Genomic DNA, 20,598 nt, shown 5'->3' with positions numbered 1-20,598 from the left:
GTTTGGGGCAGCTGTGCCCCAAGGCGATGCCCAAGCTAGGAGGGGAGTGGGTGTGAGTTGCTCCAGGGGTGCCAGGGCGGGCTCTGAGCCCTCTCTGCACCCCCAGCCCATGCTGTCCCCCAGCACGGGGAATCCAGGCAGCAGCACTGAGAACTGCACCGTCCACGTCATGGCCAACTCGCCACAGCCAGGTAAGCTGCTCCCCGTCACCTCCCCCTTCCCAGACTCTGCCTGGGACCTGTGGGGGGTAGCTCATTGTGCCCCTCCTCATGGCCAGGCAGGAGGCGACCCTCCGAGCGACTGCTCCTGCGCACCCTGGGCCACGTCATCATGAAGCAGAGCTACGTCTGCGCACTCATCGCCATGATGGTAAGGGTCTGGGAAGGGGACGTGGGGGGACACAGACGTGGTGGGGACCTGGGCTGAGTGGTGGTGCTTGACATGAGCTGGCAATGTGCACTGGCAGCCCAAAAAGTCAACCATGCCTTGGGTTGCATCAAAAGAAGCAAGGCCAAGAGGTCAAGGGAGGTGATTCTGCCTCTCTGCTCTGCTCTGCTGAGACCCCACCTGGAGTACTTTGTCCAGCTCTGGAGCCCCCAACACAAGAAGGATGTGGATCTAGTTGGAGAGGGTCCAGAGGAGGGTCACAAAGATGATCAGAGGGCTGGAGCACCTCTCCTATGAGGATAGGTTGGGTCTGTTCAGCCTGAAGAAGAGAAAGCTTTGGGGAGACCTTAGAGGAACCTTCCAGTACTTGAAGACGGCTATGGGAAAGCTGGAGACTTATAAGGACATGAGGTGACAGGACAAGGAGCAATGGTTTTAACCTGGAGCAGGGTAGATTGAGATTGGGCATTAGGAAGAAGTTCTTTACTGTGAGGGTGGTGAGGCACTGGAGTAGGTTGCTCAGAGAAGTTGTGGAGGTGTTTAAGACCAGGCTGGATGAGGCTTTGAGCAACCTGGTCTAGTGGAAAGTGTCCCTGCCCACGGGCAAGGGGTTGGAACTAGCTGCTCTTTAAGGTCTCTTCCAGTTCAAGCTGTTCTCTGATGAATGTCCTCATCCTGCCTGCCCATAGGTGTGGAGCATCACCTACCACAGCTGGCTGACCTTCGTGCTGCTGCTCTGGGCATGCCTGATCTGGATAGTGCGGAGCCGGCATCACTTCGCCATGCTCTGCTCGCCCTTCCTCCTCCTCTATGGCATCGCTCTCTGCAGCCTTCAGTATGTCTGGGGCATGGACCTGGTCCCTGAGCTGCCCACCCGTGTTGGTTTCATGAGCCTCGAGCAGCTGGGCCTGGTCCACCCCAAATATCCCTGCTTGGACCTGGGGGCTAAGGTAAGCTTGGTGTCCCTTGTCCTTGTCCCCAACAGCACCCGGCTGTCCCTGCTCACTGCTTGTCCTCACAGCTCCTGCTCACCTTGACCTTCTGGCTGCTGCTGCGGGACTTTGTCAAGGAGAAGGTGCTAACGAGGAGGAGTCCAACCACCCCGCTGCTGGAGGTGACCATCTCCTCAGACGCAGGTGAGGACTCCTGGTGTCACCCATCTGGAGAGACCCTTGTGCCAGGCAGAGCAATCCTGAGGACCTGGAGGCAGCCTGCTCTGGGCTGAACATCCCCATGGTGCAAGCATGGGGAGGCTGACAGCTGCTGGGGACAGGAGGGACTCTTGTGTGCCCCCCAGGCAGCTGCCTGCAGCACCCTCCCTGCCCTTGCAGAGTCCAGCCGGCAGCGGGACGTGCTGAAGGCGCTGGGCGCCCTGGTGACAGATTTCTATGCCAAGTACTGGATCTGTGTCTGTGCTGGCATGTTCATCGTGGTCAGCTTCGCCGGGCGCCTCGTGCTCTACAAGATTGTCTACATGTTCCTCTTCCTCCTCTGCCTCACCCTCTTCCAGGTAAGGGGCACCAGACACCTCTCCTGCAATGCCCAAGGCTTGGGGCAGGGTGACTGGAAAGCTGCCCAGTGGAAAAGTACCTGGGCAGGGGGGGGCGTTGGTCACCAGCCAGCTGAAGATGAGCCAGTGTGTGCCCAGATGGCCAAGAAGGCCACCAGCATCCTGGCTTGGATCAGCAATAGTGTAATCAGCAGGAGCAGGGATTGTCCCCCTCTACTTAGCACTGGTGAGGTCATACCTTGAGTACTGGGTTCAGTTTTGGTGCCCTCACTCCAAGAAGGGCATTGAGGTACTGGAGTGGGTCCAGAGAAGGGCGACAAAGTTGTTGAAGGGTTTGCAGAAAAAGTCTTGTGAGGAGCAGCTGAGGGAACTGGAGTTGTTCATTCTGGGGAAAAGGAGGCTGAGGGGAGACCTGGCTCTCTACAACTCCCTGAAAGGAGGTTGGAGACAGGCAGGGGTCTCCCAAGGAGCAAGGAATAGGACAAGACAGGAGGAAGTGGCCTCAAGTTGCCCCAGGGGAGGTTTGGGTTTGACAAGAGGAACAATTCTTCCCCTTGAGGGTTGTTCAGGCCTGGCCCAGGCTGCCCAGGACCAGAGCAGTTTCAAAGCTGTGTAGATGTGGTGCTGAGGGACACGATTTACTGGTGACCTGGCAGTGCTGGGTTAATGCTTGGACTCGATGGTCTTAGAGGCCTCTTCCACCCTACACTATTTGATGATTCCCCCTCCCCGGCCCTGGTGTGTCCTCACTGCTGTCCCTGTCCCCACAGGTGTACTACAGCCTGTGGCGCAAGGTGCTGAAGGGCTTCTGGTGGCTGGTGGTGGCGTACACCATGCTGGTCCTCATCGCCATCTACACCTTCCAGTTTGAGGACTTCCCCATGTACTGGAGGAACCTGACAGGTCTCACCGATGAGCAGTGAGTGTCTCTGACCTACCACAGGGTCCCTGCTGCTGGCAGCCCTCTGGTGGCACCAAGGCATGGCCAAGGGACGTGTTGTACGTGGGAAAACTGAGTCACAGGGGGGGAATTGAGGTTGAGTTGCAGTGTGATGGCTCAGTGCCCACACAGAGTGGGATGGATGTGGCCCCCTGTTGACTGTCCATTTACTGTCCTCTTTCTGCTCAGGCTTGGTGACCTGGGTCTGGAGCAATTCAGTGTCTCCGAGCTCTTCACCAGCACCCTCATCCCAGGCTTCTTCCTCCTCGCCTGTATCCTCCAGCTCCATTACTTCCACCGTCCCTTCATGCACATCACCGACCTGGACCATGTCCCCACCACCACTCCACCCACCTGCCACATTCCCAGGTAGGTCTTCATGCTGGCGTGACTCCAGCCTTCACCCTGAGACCTCCTCCATCCCTGCTCTGATTCCTCTTCCCTGCAGGCCTGAGGAGCTTCACGGGAGCCGGCTGCTGCGGGACGCGGCTGCTGCTGAGCATGCCAGGGAGGATGACTCCGACACCGCATCCCAGGGTACTGAGCAGGCTCGGGCTGGGGTCGGGGGTTGGGAGGGCAGGGAAATGGATTTGAGGTGACCTCTGAGTGTGGGAGGATACTGTGATGTGTTGGGGTGTCCTTCAAGCCAGGAAGAGGCTGGGTGGATGTGCAGATGGATTTGAGGTGACCTCCAAGTGTGGGAAGGTACAGCAGTGGTTTGAGTTGCTCTCCAAGACAGGAAGAGGCTGGAAGGATTGGGAAATGGATTTGAGGTGACCTCCAAGTGTGAGAGGGTACAGCAATGGATTTGAGGTGACCTCCAAGTGTAGGAAGATAGGAGGATGGATTGAGATAACTTCTGAGCCAGGAAAGGGCTGGGAGGCTACAGGGATGGATTGGTGTGTCCTGTGAGCCAAAAATGGGGTGGGAGGGTAGGGACATGAATTTGAGGTGCTGTTCAAGCCAGGATGGAGCAGGGAGGGGATGTGGATGGATTAGGATGTCTGCTAAGCCAGGGGTGTGCTAGGAGACTATGGAGATGGATTGGGGTGTCCTCCAAGTGTGGGAGGTTGTGGAAATGTCTTGGAGTATCCTCCAAGCATGAGAGGATACAGGGATGTGTTGGGATGTCCCCTGAGCCAGGGTGGCTGCAGGGTTGTCCACAATAGTCTGTGTCCCTGTGTCCCTGCAGTGCCCACCAAATGGGGTCTGGTGCTGGAGCGCCTGATCGTGCTGGGCTGGACCTTCTCGGACATGCTGACCCGCACCCAGGTCTTTGTGGGGCGGGTGCTGGAGCTCCACATCCTCAAGCTGGTGGCTCTCTACACTGTTTGGGTGGCCTTGGAGGAGGTACCAGCCCTGGGGTGTTGGGACTGGGGGCAGGCCTCAGCTTATGGGAGGGCCTCAGCTGGGCAGCCCAGGGTGCTGACGTGGCTGGTACATCATCAGGTATCAGTGATGAACTTCTTGCTGGTGCTGCTGTGGACTTTTGCCATGCCCTACTGCCGCTTCCGCCACATGGCCTCCTGCCTCTCCACTGTCTGGACCTGCATCATCATTGTCTGCAAGATGCTCTACCAGCTCAAGATCGTCAACCCCAGCGAGTACTCCAGCAACTGCACCCAGGTGCCCCATGCTGAGGGGGTGCCTGGGTCTTGGGGTGCTTGCGGTGGCATGGGGGGGGGTTCTCTTGCTGGAGGTGGGGTCTGGTGGGAGAGGCTGAGGGGTGCTGATGCCTGGTGGTGCTTCTCGTTGCAGCCTCAGCTCAATGGCACCAACCTGAGCCCTCAGGAGCTGGTCAACTCCACCCTGTACCGTGGCCCCGTGGACCCTGCCAACTGGTTCGGTGTCCGCAAGGGCTACCCCAACTTGGGCTACATCCAGGTAGGTGCAGGGACACCCTGGCCATGGAGACAGCATGGGAGGGTGCTCGGTGGCACATCGTGGTCCTGAGCATCCCCTTGTGCCCCCAGAACCACCTCCAGGTGCTGCTGCTGCTGGTGTTTGAGGCGATGGTGTACCGGCGCCAGGAGTACTACCGCAAGCAGCACCAGCTGGTGGCCCCCATCACCGAGACCATCTTTGAAGACATCTCCCGCGAGCACCTCGACCAAGGCGTTGTCAGCTGTGCCAAATACTTCCTCAACTACTTCTACTACAAGTTTGGCTTGGAGGTGGGGAGCGGGTGCTGACAGGGGCCAGGGCTCCCACCACCACTGGCAGCATCCCTAGGGCTGAGCCTTTATGTCTCCCCACCCCAGATCTGCTTCCTGATGACAGTGAACGTGATCGGGCAGCGGATGAACTTCCTGGTGATCCTCCATGGCTGCTGGCTGGTGGTCATCCTGACGCGGCGCCGGCGGGCGGCCATCGCCCGCCTCTGGCCCAAGTACTGCCTCTTCCTCGTCATCTTCCTCCTCTACCAGTACCTGCTCTGCGTGGGCATGCCGCCCGCCCTCTGTGTGGGTAAGGGGCAAGACTAGGAGCAACCTGTCCTTTTGGGGAGCACTCACCCTTTGAATGGGTCATGGAGTTAGAGGGCTGTGCGTGGGCATGCTGCCCACCTTGGGTAAGGGGCTCAGTGTGCCCACCATCCCCCCAGACTATCCGTGGCGCTGGAGCAAAGCCCTCCCCATCAACTCGGCACTCATCAAGTGGCTCTACCTGCCTGACTTCTTCATGGCACCCAAATCCTCCAACCTCATCAGTGAGTAACCTCCCACCCCAGCCCCTGCCATCACCCTGCTCATGGGGTGTCCCAGTCCCTGCCATCACCCTGTCCACTGGGTGCCCCAGCCCTCAATATTGTCCAGCCCATGGGGCACCCCATCCTCTGCCAGCTCATGGAGTCCCCCACCCCCTGGTATTACCCTGCCCTAGCCCTTGGTATTGCCCTTCTGTAACACCTTCCTGTGGGGTACCACAGCTCTTGGCATCACCCTGCCCATGGAGCAACCCAGCCCCTGGCATCACCGTGCTCATGGGGTGCTCATGGGAAGGATCTTGTGAATGCCACACCCGTTTCTGGTGGGAGTGGCCTATCTGAGCCCAGCCCACTCCCTGTCCCCTCTACTGTGCCACCCCCTGTGCCTGCAGATGACTTTGTGCTGCTGCTGTGTGTGGCGCAGCAGTGGCGAGTGTTCGAGGCCGAGCGCACTGAGGAGTGGATGCGGGCAGCTGGGGACAACAGTGACAGGCTGGACCTGGCACAGGACCCCCACAACCCCACCCCCAACTTCATCCACTGCAGGTGGGTGCCCGATGCCACCACAGCACCGCGGCACAGGCATGGGGTGGAATGGGGCATGTGGGGACATGGGGGTAGGAATCTCACACCTGGGATGGGACAGCCTGGGGTGTGGGCAGGGTGGGGTCCCCCAGACAGTGAGACCAGATGGGATGGGATGGGATGGGATGGGACCCCTTTGAGGTGTGGACAAGATGGGAACACAAGGTAGTGGGACCTGCTAGGATGGGATGGGCCCCCCTTGAGATATGGACAAGGTGGACACCTAAGGCAGTGAGACTGTTGGGCTGAGGCCTCCTAGGATGAGACAGGATCCCTTTGAGGTATGAACAAGATGGGAAACCAAGGCAGTGGGATGTGCTGGGCTGGGATACTCTAGGATAGGGATAGGTTCCTTGGCACAGGACCCCTGTGGGTGCCAGGACTCCATAGACTGGGACAAAGCACTTTGTGTCCCAAGACAGGGAGTGGGACCACGCTGGTTTGGTTGGGAGGTGGCACCTTGCAGCACTCCAAAAGCAGCTGGTGCTGAGCGCGGGGGCTAGGAGGGGACAGGGACCTTACTCTGAGCACCCCATCCCGCAGGTCATACCTGGACATGGCAAAGGTCGTGGTGTTCCGCTACCTCTTCTGGTTTGTGCTGGTGGTGGTCTTCATCACGGGGGCCACCCGCATCAGCCTCTTCGGCCTCGGCTACCTGCTGGCCTGCTTCTACCTGCTGCTGTTCGGCACCGCCATGCTGCGCAAGCCGGCACGGGCTCGCCTCGTGCTCTGGGACTGCCTCATCCTCTACAACATCACTGTCATCATCTCCAAGAACATGCTGTCGGTGAGGGCTGCTGGGCCCCGGCTGTGCGGTGCTCCCCAGGCTGCTCTGCAGGGACATCGAGCCCTTGGCCATCTCCTGGGGAGGGGATGGGTAGCAGGACTGTCCCTGGGCAAACCCTGGGAGGGTCTGGAGAACAGCTCTTGTGAGGGAACTGGAGAAAAAGGGGCTGTGGGGAGACCTTTTGTTTCTCTGCAACTCCCTGAAAGGAGAATCTCCCAAGGAAGAAGCCATAAGACAAGAGGAAAAGGCCTCAAGTTGTGCCAGGGGAGGTTTAGGTTGGAAATGAGCAATTTCTTCCCTCTGGGGCAGTGGTGGAGTCCCCATCCCTGGAGGGGTTTCAGAGCTGTGGAGTTGTTATGCTAAGGGACATGCTTTAGTGGTGACCTGGCAGTGCTGGGTTAATGGTTGGACTCCATGATCTCAAAGGTCTCTTCCAACCAAAACTATTCCATGATGCTGAACTCTGTCCCCACAGCTCCTCTCCTGCGTCTTCGTGCAGCAGATGCAGAGCAACTTCTGCTGGGTGATTCAGCTCTTCAGCCTGGTCTGCACCGTCAAGGGCTACTATGACCGTGAGTTGCTGGCCCTGGGCAGCTCTGGGGATTGCCCTACCTGAGCTGGTGGGATTGGAGGTGCCAGGTTGGGCTGCTGCCTGACCTGCCTGCACCTCTGCCTGCCAGCCAAGGAGATGGGCAAGGACCAGGACTGCTTGCTGCCCGTGGAGGAGGCGGGCATCATCTGGGACAGCATCTGCTTCTTCTTCCTCCTGCTCCAGCGTCGCATCTTCCTCAGCTACTACTTCTTGCATGTCATGCTGGACTTCCAGGCCTCTGCTCTGCAGGCTTCCAGGTGGGACTGGGGTCCCAGAGGGTCCCCATAGGTGTTGGGGTGCAGGTGCCCCCCTCACTCTCCTGCTGTCCCCAGGGGCGTTGCGTTGTTCAAGGCCAGCACCCTGAAGAGGATGCGCTACCACCGGCAAGCCGAGAAGAAGTCACTGGCCCAGCTGAAGCGGCAGTGAGTGGGTTTGGGGGGCACTAGGACCTCCTCTTGCAGCCACCAGCACCTTGGGACACCCCTTGGGTGGGTGGGGTGGGCTGGATGGGGGTGCCCCTGGGGCAGGGTTTGGAGGAGCAGGCTCTGCAGCAGCCTCTGCCTGGCAGGATGGAGCGGATCCGAGCCAAGCAGGAGAAGTACCACCAGGGGCGACTGCGCAGTGGCATCAGCGAGAGACAGGATGCCAGGGCAGGTGAGAGCTGAGAGGTCCCCCATGTCCCTCAGTCCCTTTCTGGGTACAGTAAGGTGATGAGAGCCCATTGCTGATGCCCATCCTGGTGGAGCCACATGGATGATCTCTCCATGGATTGAGAACTGGCTGAAGGACAGACCTCAGAGTGTTGTGATCAGCTGGGCCAAAGTCCAGCTGGACCCCTGTAGCTTGTGGCGTTCCCCAGGGATCAGGACTGGGTCCAGTCTTGTTCAACATCTTCATCAATGACCTGAGTGAAGGGACAGAACGGACCCTCAGACAGTTTGCTGATGGTACCAAACTGGTAGGAGTGGCTGCAGCCATTCAGCAAGAGCTGTCCAGGCTGGAGTTGGACAGAGGGGAACCTCGTGAGGTTCAACCAGGGCAAGTGTAGAGTCCTGCATCTGGGGAAGAGTAGCCCCCTGTGCAAGCACAGGTGAGGGGCTGACCTGCTGGGAAGCAGCTCTACAGAGAAGGACCTGGGTAAGCTGGTGGACAACAAGTTGCCCAAGCACCAGCAATGTGCTCTCATGATCAAGAAGGCAAGTGGTCTCCTGGGGTGCATGAAGAAGAGTGTGGCCAGCAGGTTGAAGAAGGTTCTCCTCCCTGTCTACTCTGCCCTAGTGAGGCCACATCCGGAGTAGTGGGTTGAGTTCTGGGCTCCCCAGTTCAAAAGAGATAGGGAATTACTAGAGAGAGTCCAGTGGAGGCTACAAAGATGCTGAGAGGACTGGAACATCTCTGTGAGGAGGAAAAGCTGAGAGACCTGGGGCTGTTTAGCCTGAAGAGAGCAGCCTGAGAGGGGATCTGTTCAATGCTCAGCAAGAGGGTGAAGGGCAAGAGGATGGGACCAGACTCTTCTTTGAAGTGTCCAGTGACAGGATAAAGGGCAGTGGGCACCAACTGCAACCCAGATGGTTCCATGTGAAGATGAGGAGAAATTTCTTTGGTGTGAGGGTGCTGGAGTCCAGAGAGGTTGTGGAGTCTTCTCTGGGGAGATTCCAAACCCACCTGCACATTGTGATCCTGAGCAAGCTGCTGTGGGTGACCCTGCTTTAGCAGGGGGGTTGGACTGGATGATGTCCAGAGGTCCCTTCTGACCCCTACCATGCTGGGATTCAGGGACTGTGGTGAACCCCTCCCCACCCCCAGGTGCCTCGGGGGGATGCAGTGAGTGTGTCTGTTCTCAGCCCCCACCTGCCGTTCCCCAGCAGATGCCCCCAGCAGCCCTGTGGACCCCCCCCAGCAGAGGACTCGGTGGTGGCGGCCATGGTTAGACCACGCCGCAGGTACAGCCCTGGCACAGGGCTCATAACAGGGCACAGCCCCTCGGCAAGGTCCCTCCGCAGGGGACCACTAACACCCACGGGGAGCAATGGTGCTGGTGCTTTGGCAAGGTGACAGCCTGCATGTCCCCTGACCCTGTGCTCAGCTGCAGGGCACTAACCAGGGCTGCTCTGCTTCCCAGCACTAACAGGGTGTTGGGCTGGGAGGTGCTGGGCTGCCTTTGGGGTTACTGGCAGAGATCACCTCCAGACTCCAGTGCTGGAGGGACCTCTCGGTGGGGATGTGAGGGTTGAGTCTTTGTCATCGTTGTCCCCAGTGGGGATCCCAGTGGGTGTGCTTGGCACCGTGCTGGCACTGCTGTGTCAGGCAGAGAGCCTTGGGGTGACAGTGGCCACGCCAGCCCATGCTACTGGGCACTGGCTGTGCCATTTCACCAGGCTCCAGACGTCCTGTGACACTGCGCCATGCCACTGGCTGTGCCATGCCATGGTGTGACACCCCATGCCATGGCACTGGGCACCAGCTGTGCCGTAACAGAGGATGTAACAGTACCGTGCCATGACACACCATGCTGTGGCACCAGATATATCATACCCTATGCCATGCCACCAGGCACCAGGTGTGCTGTGACACCTCATGCCATGGCACTGGCCATGCCATGACATCTTGTGCCACCCAACAGTGCTTCACTCTGGGGAATACTTCCTCTTTGAGTCGGACAGTGAGGAGGAGGAGGAGGCAGCAGTGCCAGAGGAGCCACGGCCAGGCAGGCAGAGTGCCTTCCAGGTAGGCATGGCTGGAGGCTCTGGGGATTGTGTCTCATGATGCCCATGGGGTGCTGACCACCCTTCTTGTCCCCACCAGCTCGTCTATCAGGCCTGGGTGACCAACACCAGGACAGCACTGCAGCAGCAGGAGCAGCCAGAGGCACCCAGTGCTGAGCATGCTGCAGGTGGGTCTGGCTTTCACCCCAAAGGTCTGGTTCCCCCCAGACTGGGGCTGGGCATGAGGAGGAGGAGACACAACCCTGCTTTGTGCCCACTGTTTGCCCTGGCACCACCTCAGTGGGGGGTTCCTTCTGTGCTTGTGGACTCTTTGGTGGCTACAGTGGGGTTGTGCAGCTCTTCCTTTGTGTCCACACTGGTTTTTAAGATGGGTGGAGGGATATGAGGGATGGGGCTATGAGCAGATGACCCCCAATGGGGGCCATAAATGATGTCCATACCCCACTGAGCTGGTGCTACCCCTCCCTGGGGGGGATCTGACCCTTGCAGGAGACAGTGGAGCGAGGGAGGAGGAGTTGGAGACACCTGAAGAAGCGGAAGGCCGGGAGGAAGAGCAAGAGGAGGAGGAGGAGGAGGAAGGCTCTGGTAGGTCAGCAGCAGACTTGGGGTGCTGGGGGTGGGAGCCTGCGTGGGCACAGAGTGAGCTTCCTGTCTCTCCTCACCCCAGCAGAGCACAGCAACGTGGTGCAGCGGGTGCTGAGCGTGCTGCGGTTCGGGTGGGTGCTGTGCCAGGCCGTGGTGGATGGCCTGACCCAGTGGCTGGATGCCTGCACCCAGGAGCACGGCGACATGTCCTGCGTCCTGCGCCTCGAGAGATACGTCCTCAGCCGCCGCCTGGCCACGGTGAGCCTGGGGGGACACCAGGGCACAGCAGGGGGCTGCTGCTGACCCGTGTGGCCTGCAGCAGGGACATAGGCAGCAAGTTGGCACCCCTGAAGAATGGGGTTCATCCAGAGGGACCTGGGCAGGCTGGAGAAGTGGGACCATCAGGAGGTTCAACGAGGCCAAATGCAAGGTCCTGCACCTGGGTCAGGGCAAGCCCAGTATCAGTCCAGGCTAGGGAGCAGCCCTGCAGAGAAGGACTTGGGGGTGCTGGTGGGTGGAAAGCTGGGCATGAGCTGGAAATGAGTGCTCACAGCTCAGAACCAACCGTATCCTGGGCTGATCCCCAGCAGCGTGGGCAGCAGGGGGAGGGAGTGGATTCTGCCCCTCTGCTCTGCTGAGACCCCACCTGCAGTGCTGGGGCCAGCTCTGGAGTCCTCAGCACAGGAGGGACATGGACCTGTTGGAGTAGAGCCAGAGGAGGCCACAGCAATCATGGGAGAGCTGGAAGCCCTCTGCTGTGTGGCCAGGCTGAGAGAGTTGAGGTTGTTCAACCTGGAGAAGTGAAGGCTCCAGGGAACCCTTCTGGTGGCCTTGCAGTGCTTCAAGAGGCCAATTGGAAATCTGGGGACAGACTTTTGAGCAGGACCTGTTGTGACAGGACAAGAGGTGATGGCTTGAACTTAAAAGAGGGAGATTTAGACTGGATAGAAGGAAGAAATGTTTATCCTGAGGGTGATGAGCCTCTGGCCCAAGTTGCCCAGAGAGGTGGGAGATGCCCCATCCTTGAACCATTCCAGGTCAGGTTGTTCGGAGCTCTGAGCAATCTGCTCTAGCTGAAGATGTCCCTGCTGACTGCAGGGAGCTGGACTAGATGACCTTGAAAGGTCCCTTCCAACCCAAACCACTTTGTGATTCTCTGATCTCTGCCTGCTTCAGGGAGAGGACATGCACCGTGGGGTCCTGGATGAGCTCTACCTGCCACCATCACCTGAAGAGCTCCCCGAGGAGCTGCGTCCACAGTGGGCAGGGTGTGCAAATTCCCAAACTAACATCGCTTCCAGGCAGGTGCATAGAAACCCCCCGAGGGGGCAGTGGGAAAGGCCTGCTGGGCACAGGGCTCATCCCCATCCCCATGCCATTCCCAGTGGGCACCAAGTAGCTGTGGGATGTGCGCTGCCCACTGACAACCAGGAGCAGGCGACAACCTGGAGGTCCCTAGAGAATGTGGCTGGGTCTCAGGAGCTCCTGGCTCTGCCCCAGAACCGGAGCCGGACTGCCAGCGAGCTCCTCCTGAGCAGGTAGGGGAGGTGGGGAGGGTGGGGGCAGGGCTTTTGGGGTGGTGGGGCTGGCTGACCCCCCTGCACCCTGCAGGAGACTCTACTTCCCCGAGCTGGAAGAGTCGGAGAAGTTCTATCGGTCCCGCAACCGGTTCCTGAAGCTGCTGCTGGCCGGGTACCGCTGCGTGGCTGCCCACTCGGAGCTGCTCTGCTACTTCATCATCATCCTCAACAACATGGTGACCGCCTCCGTCATCTCCCTCTTCCTGCCCATCCTCGTCTTCCTCTGGGCCATGCTTTCCATCCCCCGGCCCAGCAAGCGCTTCTGGATGACTGCCATCATCTTCACTGAGGTGGGCAGGGGGTGGCCGGGCAGGGGCCGATGCCAGCCAGCTGGCACCCGCTGACCCCAGTGTCTGCACAGGTGACGGTGGTGGTGAAGTACCTCTTCCAGTTTGGGTTCTTCCCCTGGAATGGCTATGCCATGCTGGTGCGCAATGAGGGCAAGCCCTTCTTCCCACCACGCATCCTGGGCTTGGAGAAGACCGACCACTACGTCAAGTATGACCTCATCCAGCTCCTGGCACTCTTCTTCCATCGCTCCCAGCTGCTGGTGAGCCCAAGGGTGTGGGCAGTGCTGTGGGCATCACTTGGGTGGGTGTCCCCAGGAGCTGGGAGTGCTCCTGGGTGTGATGGTGTCTCTGGAGAGCACCCAGTGAGTGCCTGCTGGCTCTGTTGTGGTTTCCACACAAGGTACTCATTGCTTGTTGGGTCCTTGGGATGCACCAGGACTCGATGCTGTGGGATGGGGTTGAGATGTGTGGGGCTGGGGGGCATCAGGAACTTCATCTTACTGACCATGGCCCTCCCCAGTCCTATGGTCTGTGGGACCATGAGGAGGATCCCTTCCTCAAGAAGAAGACAGAGGATGAGGAAGAGGAGGAGAGGCAGGAGGAAGCAGCATCCCCACCGCTTGCAGTGGGTGAGGAAGGGTCAGAGGTGGTGGCAGAGCCAAGGGCAGCAGGCGCAGCCGTGGGGCCAGAGCCGCAGGGCAATACCATGGAGCAGGAAGAGGGACCTGGGAACACGCAGCTCCGCTTCAGGAGGAAGAGGAGGCGAGGGAGGAAGCAGCCAGAGGTGGCTCTGGAGGAAGGTGAGCACCAGTTCCTGACCCTCATGTCCCACTGAGGTCCCATGGAGTGAAGAGGTCGTGGAGCCAGGCAGGATACAGTATCCCATATTGTGCCTCCCCCACAGAGGATGAGGAAAAGGAGGAAGAGGGTGAGAAAAAGGAGGAAGAGGAGAAGGAGGAAGAGGCCAAAGGAAACCATGCTCAGAGGAAGATGAAGGCATTTGGGCTGCGGGTCAAGCTCTTCTTCCTCACCATGTGAGTGCCCCGCGGTGCTGGTTGGGGTGTGGGGGACATAGGGTGCAGTCTGTGGTCACTCATGCCCTGTGTCCCCTCCAGGGCACAGAACATGTACCAGCCTGTGCGTGGCTTCTTCCGGGACATCCTGCACACCCAGCAACGGGCAGCCACCGACGTCTATGCCTTCATGTTCCTGGCTGATGTGGTTGACTTCATCATCATCATCTTCGGCTTCTGGGCCTTTGGGGTGAGCAGGGGGGGTCTCATGGGACACTAACCAGCTGGCTTCCACTATGGGCCATATCCTGACCTCTCCTTCATCTCCAGAAACACTCAGCAGCTGCAGACATCACCTCCTCACTGTCAGATGACCAAGTGCCAGAGGCCTTCCTGGTCATGCTGCTCATCCAGTTCACCACCATGGTCATTGACCGTGCCTTGTACCTCCGCAAGACTGTGCTGGGCAAGCTCATCTTCCAGGTCATCTTGGTCTTCAGCATCCACCTCTGGATGTTCTTCATCCTGCCAGCTGTCACTGAAAGGTACAGAGAATCCCCTGGGGATGCCTCTGAAGACATGGTGTGGTCTCAGGGTGGCACCTTTGTGTCCCCAAGCCCACAGGGTAGCCCAGCCTGGCTGAGGAGGTGGCCAGAGGGGTGACAGCTTCCTTCCACAGGTTGTTCAACCTCAACATGGTGGCCCAGCTGTGGTACTTTGTGAAGTGCATCTACTTCGCACTGTCAGCATACCAGATCCGCTGCGGCTACCCCACCTGCATTCTGGGCAACTTCCTCACCAAGAAATACAACCACCTCAACCTCTTCCTCTTCCAAGGGTAGGTCACGGGGCCACATAGACCTCTTGGTGCCCAGAGGGTGCTGTACCAATTCCCTCTCCCCGTGTCCCCTCCTGCCAGGTTTCGCCTTGTGCCCTTCCTGGTGGAGCTGCGGGCTGTCATGGACTGGGTCTGGACAGACACCACACTGTCCCTCTCCAACTGGATGTGTGTGGAGGACATCTACGCCAACATCTTCATCATCAAGTGCAGCCGTGAAACAGAGAAGGTACAGCCCCACCGTGCTGGGAAGGGATCCCCAGGAAGACCCTTGTTTTTTGGGGTCCTCCTGAGCCCTCCTGGCACCATGTGCTGTCTCCCCCCTCTCAGAAATACCCCCAGCCCAGGGGGCAGAAGAAGAAGAAAATTGTGAAGTATGGCATGGGTGGCCTCATCATCCTCTTCCTCGTGGCCATCATCTGGTTCCCACTGCTTTTCATGTCTCTGGTGCGCTCTGTGGTGGGTGTGGTGAACCACCCCATCGACGTCACCGTCACCCTCAAGCTGGGGGGGTACGAGGTGAGGATGCTGGGGGTAGGTGCTGGAGTGCCCAGCCTGGGTACCAACGTCCCCCACCCCGCTGATGGCACCTTGTCCCCCTCCTCAGCCACTCTTCACCATGAGTGCACAGCAGCAATCCATCCAACCCTTCACCCCCCGAGACTATGAAGACCTCACCAAAAAGTTTGAGAGGCAGCCGGTAAATCACACCTTGCCCCCCTCCAAACCTCCCACCCCTGCTCCGCCCTGCCGGGTGCTCTGGGTGCCCTGGGGTGGGTTGTGGTTGGGTGGGGGCTGAGCCGAGCCGTGCGCCCCCTGCTGGTGGCAGGTTGCCATGCAGTTCATCACGCTGTACGGCTACGAGGACATCGTGACGGCTCGCATCGAGGGCAGCTCGGGCTCGCTGTGGAGCATCAGCCCCCCCAGCCGCGAGCAGATGCGCAGGGAGCTGCAGAATGGCTCCTCGGACATCACCCTGCGCCTCACCTGGACCTTCCAGAGGTACCCCTGGCACGGTGGGGGCAGGAGGGGGACAACTCTACTTGCATCATGCTCCCCCCTCCCCCATCCCTGAAACACACCCCACCTTGCTTAGCCTCTTGTGCCCGCAGGGACCTGGGCAAGGGGGGCACAGTGGAGCACACCTTCGACAAGCACACCACCGACCTGCAGCCTGGGGCACCTCAACGCATGGAGCTGGCCCAGCTGCTGCAGGGCACCCGCAGCACCCCTGTGTGAGTGTCCTCAGGAAGGGGACAAGGAGCCAACCTCCCTTCCTCCCCCCATTCCTTCATGCTTCAACCACTCCCCAACTCACCCCACTCTTTTGCAGGCGAGTGCCCAAACTCTTCCCCAGATACATCCGGGCACCCAATGGCCCAGAAGCCAACCCTGTCAAGCAGCTGCTGCCAGGTGGGTCCCACCACACAAAAAAAAAATCAGTGCTGGGGGCACAGCAGCAGCAGTTCTGTGCCCTGACAGTGCCAACTGCACCCTGGCAGATGGCGAGGACAGTTACCTGGATGTGGAGGTGCAGCTGAAACGGGAGCGCGCAGGCACTGGCCGAGGAGGAGACAGATTCTTGGAGTGGTGGGTGGTGAAACTGAAAGAAGACCCTCCCCGAGATGACAACATCCTGCCCATGGTCATCTTCAACGATAAAGTCAGCCCCCCCAGCCTGGGCTTCTTGGCTGGCTATGGGTATGTGGAGAGGGTCCACAGGGTGGTGATGGTGGTGGTGATAATGATGGTGATGATGGAGGTGATGGTGGTGATCACAGGATGTTAGGGGTTGGAAGGCACCTCCTAAGATCGCTGAGTCCAACCCCCCTGCCAGAGCAGGACCATAGAATCCAGCACAGGTTGCACAGGAGTGCATCCAGATGGGTCTTGAAAGTCTCCAGAGAAGGAGACTCCACAACCTTCCTGGGCAGCCTGTTCCAGTGCTCCATGATCCTCACGGTGAAGAACTTCCTCCTCATGTTGAGGTGGAACCTCCTGTGCTGGAGTTTATATGCATAATGATAATGGTGGTGGTGATAATGATGGTGATGTTGGTGATGATGGCTATGGTGATGGTGGTGGACCACCTGGTTACAGCCCATAAGAGATGTGAAGCTGGGGGTGTGATCCACGATGCTCCCCCTCATTTCCCGCAGGATCATGGGGCTGTACGTCTCCATCGTGCTGGTGATCGGGAAGTTTGTGCGGGGTTTCTTCAGCGAGATCTCCCACTCCATCATGTTTGAGGAGCTGCCCTGCGTGGACCGGATCTTGAAGCTGTGCCAGGACATCTTCCTGGTGCGGGAGACGGGCGAGCTGGAGCTGGAGGAAGAGCTCTACGCCAAGCTCATCTTCCTCTACCGCTCCCCCGAGACCATGATCAAGTGGACACGGGAGAAGGAATAAGGGGAAGGGGCTCTGGACCTCCCAACCCCATTCCCAAGGACATCACCACCAATGCCTTAACCAGCCCCCACCAAGGCTGGGGCCGTATCCTGCCGGGGGAGGCAGTGGGACGCAGGGTGCTCAGCACTCAGTTTTCAGGAGGATGTTTTTTCTTACTCTGTTCTGAAGCCATCCAGACCTGAGGAGACCACGTTGTGCCTTCCTGGGTGGGGGACAGGAGTGCGCCCCCCACCACCACGCTGGGCACCCCTGACTGTTGGGGGGGAGGGGGAGGATCTGGCCCATGCACCCTCCCCACTCCTCCCAGCCCTGCTCCAGAACCAGGGTGGACTCAAAAGCAATAGCCCCCCAGCCCAAGGATGGGGGGCCCTGGGTCATGGCCTCCCAACCCAAGCCAAGCTGGGTGGGTGGGGGCTGGTAGCCCCAGCTGGACTCTAGACACTTGGGACTTTGGTTTTGTTTGGGTTTTTATTAATTCAAATGGTTTATTTATACAGAATCCAATAAAACCAAGTTGAGGCCTCCCCGGCTGATGCATGGATGAGGGTGGGGGGCAAGGAGGGCCAGGGTGGGATCTGCTGCCCTGGGTGGGGTTCAAGCACCCTGGCCCCCACCAAATGGGGACTTGGCGGGGAGGGTCTTCCTGCCCTCTAGTAACCAAATGGGGTGTAAAAGCAGTTGCTTGGGTGCCCCAGGGACTCTGATCCCCAACCATCCAACACGGGGAGACCATCCACCTCCACTGGTGCTCCAGAGGGATATGGGGGGACCTCTATGCTCCCCTGCCTCAGCCCCTTCAGCTCTGGCTGGGCTCCTCATCCTCTGGGGCCTCCTGGCTCTGCTGCATCATCTCTGCTCTGTAATGGATGGATGGACAAATGGATGTGTGGACAAACGGATGGATGGATGGATGGATGGATGGATGGGTGGATGCAGCATCAGGGGCTGACCCAGCTGGGAGGGGACCCCTGTCCCCCCTACCTGTGGATCCTGCGCTGTCCCTCAGTGCGTATGTAGGGTGGCAGCATGGCAAGGGGACCCTGCAAGAAAGGGGTGGTGGGGATGAGGACCCCCATCCCCAAGGAGTTCCACCACACTGCACCCCAAAATCCATACCAGTTCCTTGAAGGTGAGACGGCAGCCATAGCACAGCAGTGGGATGAAGGCAGCTTTGCTCTCAGCACTGCGGAGACAGGGACCATCAGTGGTGCCAGTGTGGTGGCCTCAGTGCCAGCATGGCATCCCTGGTGGCACTACAGCACCCTCCTTGTCCACATGCTCACCGTGCTGCTGGGACATCCTGGCAGCACCCGCTCTCCTCTGGCTCTTCCAAGATCAGGGTGGGCTCCAGGGCCAAGTCCTCCTCTGCAAGAGCCAGAGGACAAAGGTGAGATTTGGGGGTGCACAACTGGACCCTGTGCTCCTAATGCCCCTGAGCCCACCACTGCCCCCCTCACTCACCCCAAGCAATGTCCAGGGCACAGAGGCAGAGCAGGCAGCGCTCCTCCTCGCAGCTTGCCTTGGCTGGGTCTGGGCTCAGCTTCTCGCCCGTCCTGCACTCAGCGTTGTGGGGATGGGGGTTGAGTGCATGCACCCCATTCACCCCCAAACCCACCTCCCCCCTCCCCCTGGGGTGCTGTACCGGTAGACAGTGCTGATGGTGGAGGGGAAGTCCTCCTGAAGCCCCAGGAGGAAGCGTTCTATCAGGTAGCGGATGCTGGGCTTCTCCCGGCGCTGGGGGAGCAAGCGGAGAGGGAAAGGGTGGGAGGGGCTGCTGCGAGGGCACAGAGCTTGGGATCTCCTCCATGGGGGACCAGGGATGGCCCTACCTTGGTGAAGAGGGGTGGCACAGTCACAGTGGGGACGCTGAAGAAGTGGTTGTAGAAGGCGATCTCCTTGGCCGTGTAGTCCCGCATGGGCCGCACCACTATCACATCGCCGTGCCGGTCGTCCACAAAGCCCTGCAAGAGAGTGGCTTTCATGGGACAGTGCCACTACCAATCCACAGACCACCTCTTCTGGTCAAAAATGGCTGTCCTCAGCTTGGGGAGAAGGTGCTGGAAGGCTGCTCACCGTGTCAACAGCGACAAAGGCGCCGCGACCCAGCGACATGTTGGTGAGCAGCTTGATGGCCACTCGGGTGCAGCTCTCGCCTGTCATCACCTTGGTGTAGCCCCTGGTCCGGGCTGTCTGCAGGATGAGGTGGGTCCTGTGCGACAAGGTGACAGCTCAGAGCCACTGTCTTGTGCCCAGTGCTGGAGAAGGGCAGGATCAGTCCCTCACCGCAGCATCTGCAGCAGCTCCTCTCTTGCTGTCGTCGTCTCCACGGCTTCGAAGAGCTGCAGCAGCTTCTGGGTGTGGGCAGCAGTGGGCAAGTGGGGGCTGGTAGGGGGCACATCCTGGGTGCTGAGGCCAGGCAGTGAAGTGCCACCATCCCTGTCCCCATCCTGCCGCTGCTCCTGGATGAAACCCTCCACAGCTTCCTTGTAGGAGGGCCCAGGCTCACGGGACCCCCTCGTCCCTGGCTGCAGGATGGATGCAGGCAGTTCCAGGGCCTGTGGGGCACAGATGGACAGCAGGGTGGGGCTGAGAGTTGGCAGGCACATCCCCTTCACCCTACTATATCCCACTCATTATCCACATACCTCTTCCAGGTGCACTAGGTGGTAGGGGAAGCCAGTGGCCTGCAGCAGGGTCTCCATGTGGACCAGGTTCTTCTCCCGCTGTGCCAGGCTCTGCCTGCGCACCGCTCCCTCTGCAAAGGCAGGTGGGCATGCCTGGGGCCACTGCCAGCATGGTGAGAAGGGGACACCTCGGGACACCACAGCCTTGGATAGGCTCGGGAGGAGCCCCCAGCTCTGGCGTGGCACAGAGGAACTGTGGGCTGGCAGCAGGCAGCAGAGTAGGGGCTGGGCAGAGGGGAAGGCAAGGGGCAGCGCAGCAGGGAGTGGACAGCAAATGGGCGGTGGGGCCAATCCTTACCATCAACGTAGATGAGGCCAGGGATGAATCGGAGCCTCTTGGCTGTCTCTCGGCTGAGGCCCTGGCAGAGGCACAGGGTGAGGGGGTGGGTGAGCCATGCCCCCCTCCCCACCCCCACCCATCACCCCTGTTCTCACCTCCTGGACCTGCCGGAGCATGGCGCTGGAGGCCGCACCCCCCGACAATGCCAGTAACACCTACAGGGTGATGAGGGATGGTCATCAGCCATGGTGCCACCACCCAGGTCCCCACTCTGTGTCTGTCCCCTCCTGGTACCTTCTCTCCTGGGAAGATGACGCGGTTCTTGCCCAGCATGGCACGGAACTTGTGCACAAAGTACTCGCGGAAGCAGTCGCTGTGGGGACATGGCCCTGAGCCACGGCATAGCCCATGGTCCCCAGCCCTTATGGCCCCAAGCCCCAGCGTCCTCAAGCTCCTGTCTCCAAGCCTTGATGCTCCTGAGGCCCAATGGCCCCAAGCTGCACAATTCTGGTGCCCTGCTCTCCTCAAACCCTTGATGTCCCAGAGACCCAATACCCAAGCCCAATGCCCCCAAGCCCTGTATCCCCACACATCAAACCCCATCCCACCCCATCTTAGCCCCTTACCGGCAGAAGGCGTCCCCAACACGGATGATGAGGGAGGCAGAGCCCTGCCCACACTTCATGCA

General features: G+C 59.6%; 2 protein-coding genes across 2 annotated transcripts in view; one reads left to right on the top strand and one right to left on the bottom strand.

Annotated features, from left to right (window-relative positions):
- PIEZO1 (piezo type mechanosensitive ion channel component 1) overlaps positions 1 to 17,460 on the top strand; it is a 30,026-nt gene extending 12,566 nt beyond the window's left edge. Inside the window, exons 10-51 of the mRNA XM_054389820.1 lie at positions 107 to 191; positions 278 to 369; positions 1,077 to 1,337; positions 1,409 to 1,523; positions 1,719 to 1,897; positions 2,668 to 2,816; positions 3,027 to 3,206; positions 3,286 to 3,374; positions 4,030 to 4,187; positions 4,287 to 4,463; positions 4,596 to 4,721; positions 4,811 to 5,011; positions 5,099 to 5,303; positions 5,440 to 5,544; positions 5,934 to 6,087; positions 6,670 to 6,913; positions 7,389 to 7,485; positions 7,594 to 7,762; positions 7,838 to 7,927; positions 8,074 to 8,159; positions 9,374 to 9,448; positions 10,129 to 10,232; positions 10,311 to 10,398; positions 10,721 to 10,816; positions 10,899 to 11,074; positions 11,993 to 12,172; positions 12,248 to 12,354; positions 12,428 to 12,686; positions 12,758 to 12,946; positions 13,207 to 13,486; positions 13,591 to 13,720; positions 13,802 to 13,949; positions 14,030 to 14,244; positions 14,379 to 14,537; positions 14,619 to 14,766; positions 14,868 to 15,056; positions 15,145 to 15,237; positions 15,367 to 15,539; positions 15,650 to 15,772; positions 15,871 to 15,950; positions 16,040 to 16,238; positions 16,697 to 17,460. Coding sequence (XP_054245795.1) covers positions 107 to 191; positions 278 to 369; positions 1,077 to 1,337; positions 1,409 to 1,523; positions 1,719 to 1,897; positions 2,668 to 2,816; positions 3,027 to 3,206; positions 3,286 to 3,374; positions 4,030 to 4,187; positions 4,287 to 4,463; positions 4,596 to 4,721; positions 4,811 to 5,011; positions 5,099 to 5,303; positions 5,440 to 5,544; positions 5,934 to 6,087; positions 6,670 to 6,913; positions 7,389 to 7,485; positions 7,594 to 7,762; positions 7,838 to 7,927; positions 8,074 to 8,159; positions 9,374 to 9,448; positions 10,129 to 10,232; positions 10,311 to 10,398; positions 10,721 to 10,816; positions 10,899 to 11,074; positions 11,993 to 12,172; positions 12,248 to 12,354; positions 12,428 to 12,686; positions 12,758 to 12,946; positions 13,207 to 13,486; positions 13,591 to 13,720; positions 13,802 to 13,949; positions 14,030 to 14,244; positions 14,379 to 14,537; positions 14,619 to 14,766; positions 14,868 to 15,056; positions 15,145 to 15,237; positions 15,367 to 15,539; positions 15,650 to 15,772; positions 15,871 to 15,950; positions 16,040 to 16,238; positions 16,697 to 16,946 — 6,423 coding nt within the window. The 3' untranslated portion in view covers positions 16,947 to 17,460. The remainder of the gene's footprint in view (positions 1 to 106; positions 192 to 277; positions 370 to 1,076; positions 1,338 to 1,408; positions 1,524 to 1,718; positions 1,898 to 2,667; positions 2,817 to 3,026; positions 3,207 to 3,285; positions 3,375 to 4,029; positions 4,188 to 4,286; positions 4,464 to 4,595; positions 4,722 to 4,810; positions 5,012 to 5,098; positions 5,304 to 5,439; positions 5,545 to 5,933; positions 6,088 to 6,669; positions 6,914 to 7,388; positions 7,486 to 7,593; positions 7,763 to 7,837; positions 7,928 to 8,073; positions 8,160 to 9,373; positions 9,449 to 10,128; positions 10,233 to 10,310; positions 10,399 to 10,720; positions 10,817 to 10,898; positions 11,075 to 11,992; positions 12,173 to 12,247; positions 12,355 to 12,427; positions 12,687 to 12,757; positions 12,947 to 13,206; positions 13,487 to 13,590; positions 13,721 to 13,801; positions 13,950 to 14,029; positions 14,245 to 14,378; positions 14,538 to 14,618; positions 14,767 to 14,867; positions 15,057 to 15,144; positions 15,238 to 15,366; positions 15,540 to 15,649; positions 15,773 to 15,870; positions 15,951 to 16,039; positions 16,239 to 16,696) is intronic.
- Positions 17,461 to 17,600: 140 nt separating this feature from the next.
- CTU2 (cytosolic thiouridylase subunit 2) lies at positions 17,601 to 20,101 on the bottom strand. Its single transcript, XM_054389675.1, has 12 exons — positions 20,066 to 20,101; positions 19,929 to 19,989; positions 19,592 to 19,701; positions 19,230 to 19,501; positions 19,020 to 19,155; positions 18,776 to 18,907; positions 18,589 to 18,680; positions 18,408 to 18,499; positions 18,257 to 18,311; positions 18,063 to 18,129; positions 17,928 to 17,986; positions 17,601 to 17,803 (listed from the first exon to the last, which is right to left on the bottom strand). Exons 1-12 carry the CDS (start codon positions 20,084 to 20,086, stop codon positions 17,743 to 17,745), a joined length of 1,158 nt encoding a protein of 385 aa, XP_054245650.1. The 5' UTR covers positions 20,087 to 20,101; the 3' UTR covers positions 17,601 to 17,742.
- Positions 20,102 to 20,598: the final 497 nt, after the last annotated feature.

The sequence above is a fragment of the Indicator indicator genome, chromosome 19, assembly GCF_027791375.1.
Source record: "Indicator indicator isolate 239-I01 chromosome 19, UM_Iind_1.1, whole genome shotgun sequence".
NCBI classification, from domain to species: Eukaryota; Metazoa; Chordata; class Aves; order Piciformes; family Indicatoridae; genus Indicator; species Indicator indicator.
This window is presented reverse-complemented; position numbering and strand designations above follow the sequence as displayed.

Excerpts from the sequence above, each read along its gene's own strand:
- CTU2 (XM_054389675.1), bottom strand. The coding sequence starts at position 20,086 with ATGCTCCGGCAGGTCCAGGAG. Across the intron at positions 18,500-18,588 it reads ACCATCAGCACTGTCTACCG|GACGGGCGAGAAGCTGAGCC; the intron begins GTACAGCACCCC and ends CGCTGAGTGCAG. Across the intron at positions 17,987-18,062 it reads GTCTCACCTTCAAGGAACTG|GGTCCCCTTGCCATGCTGCC; the intron begins GTATGGATTTTG and ends CCTTTCTTGCAG.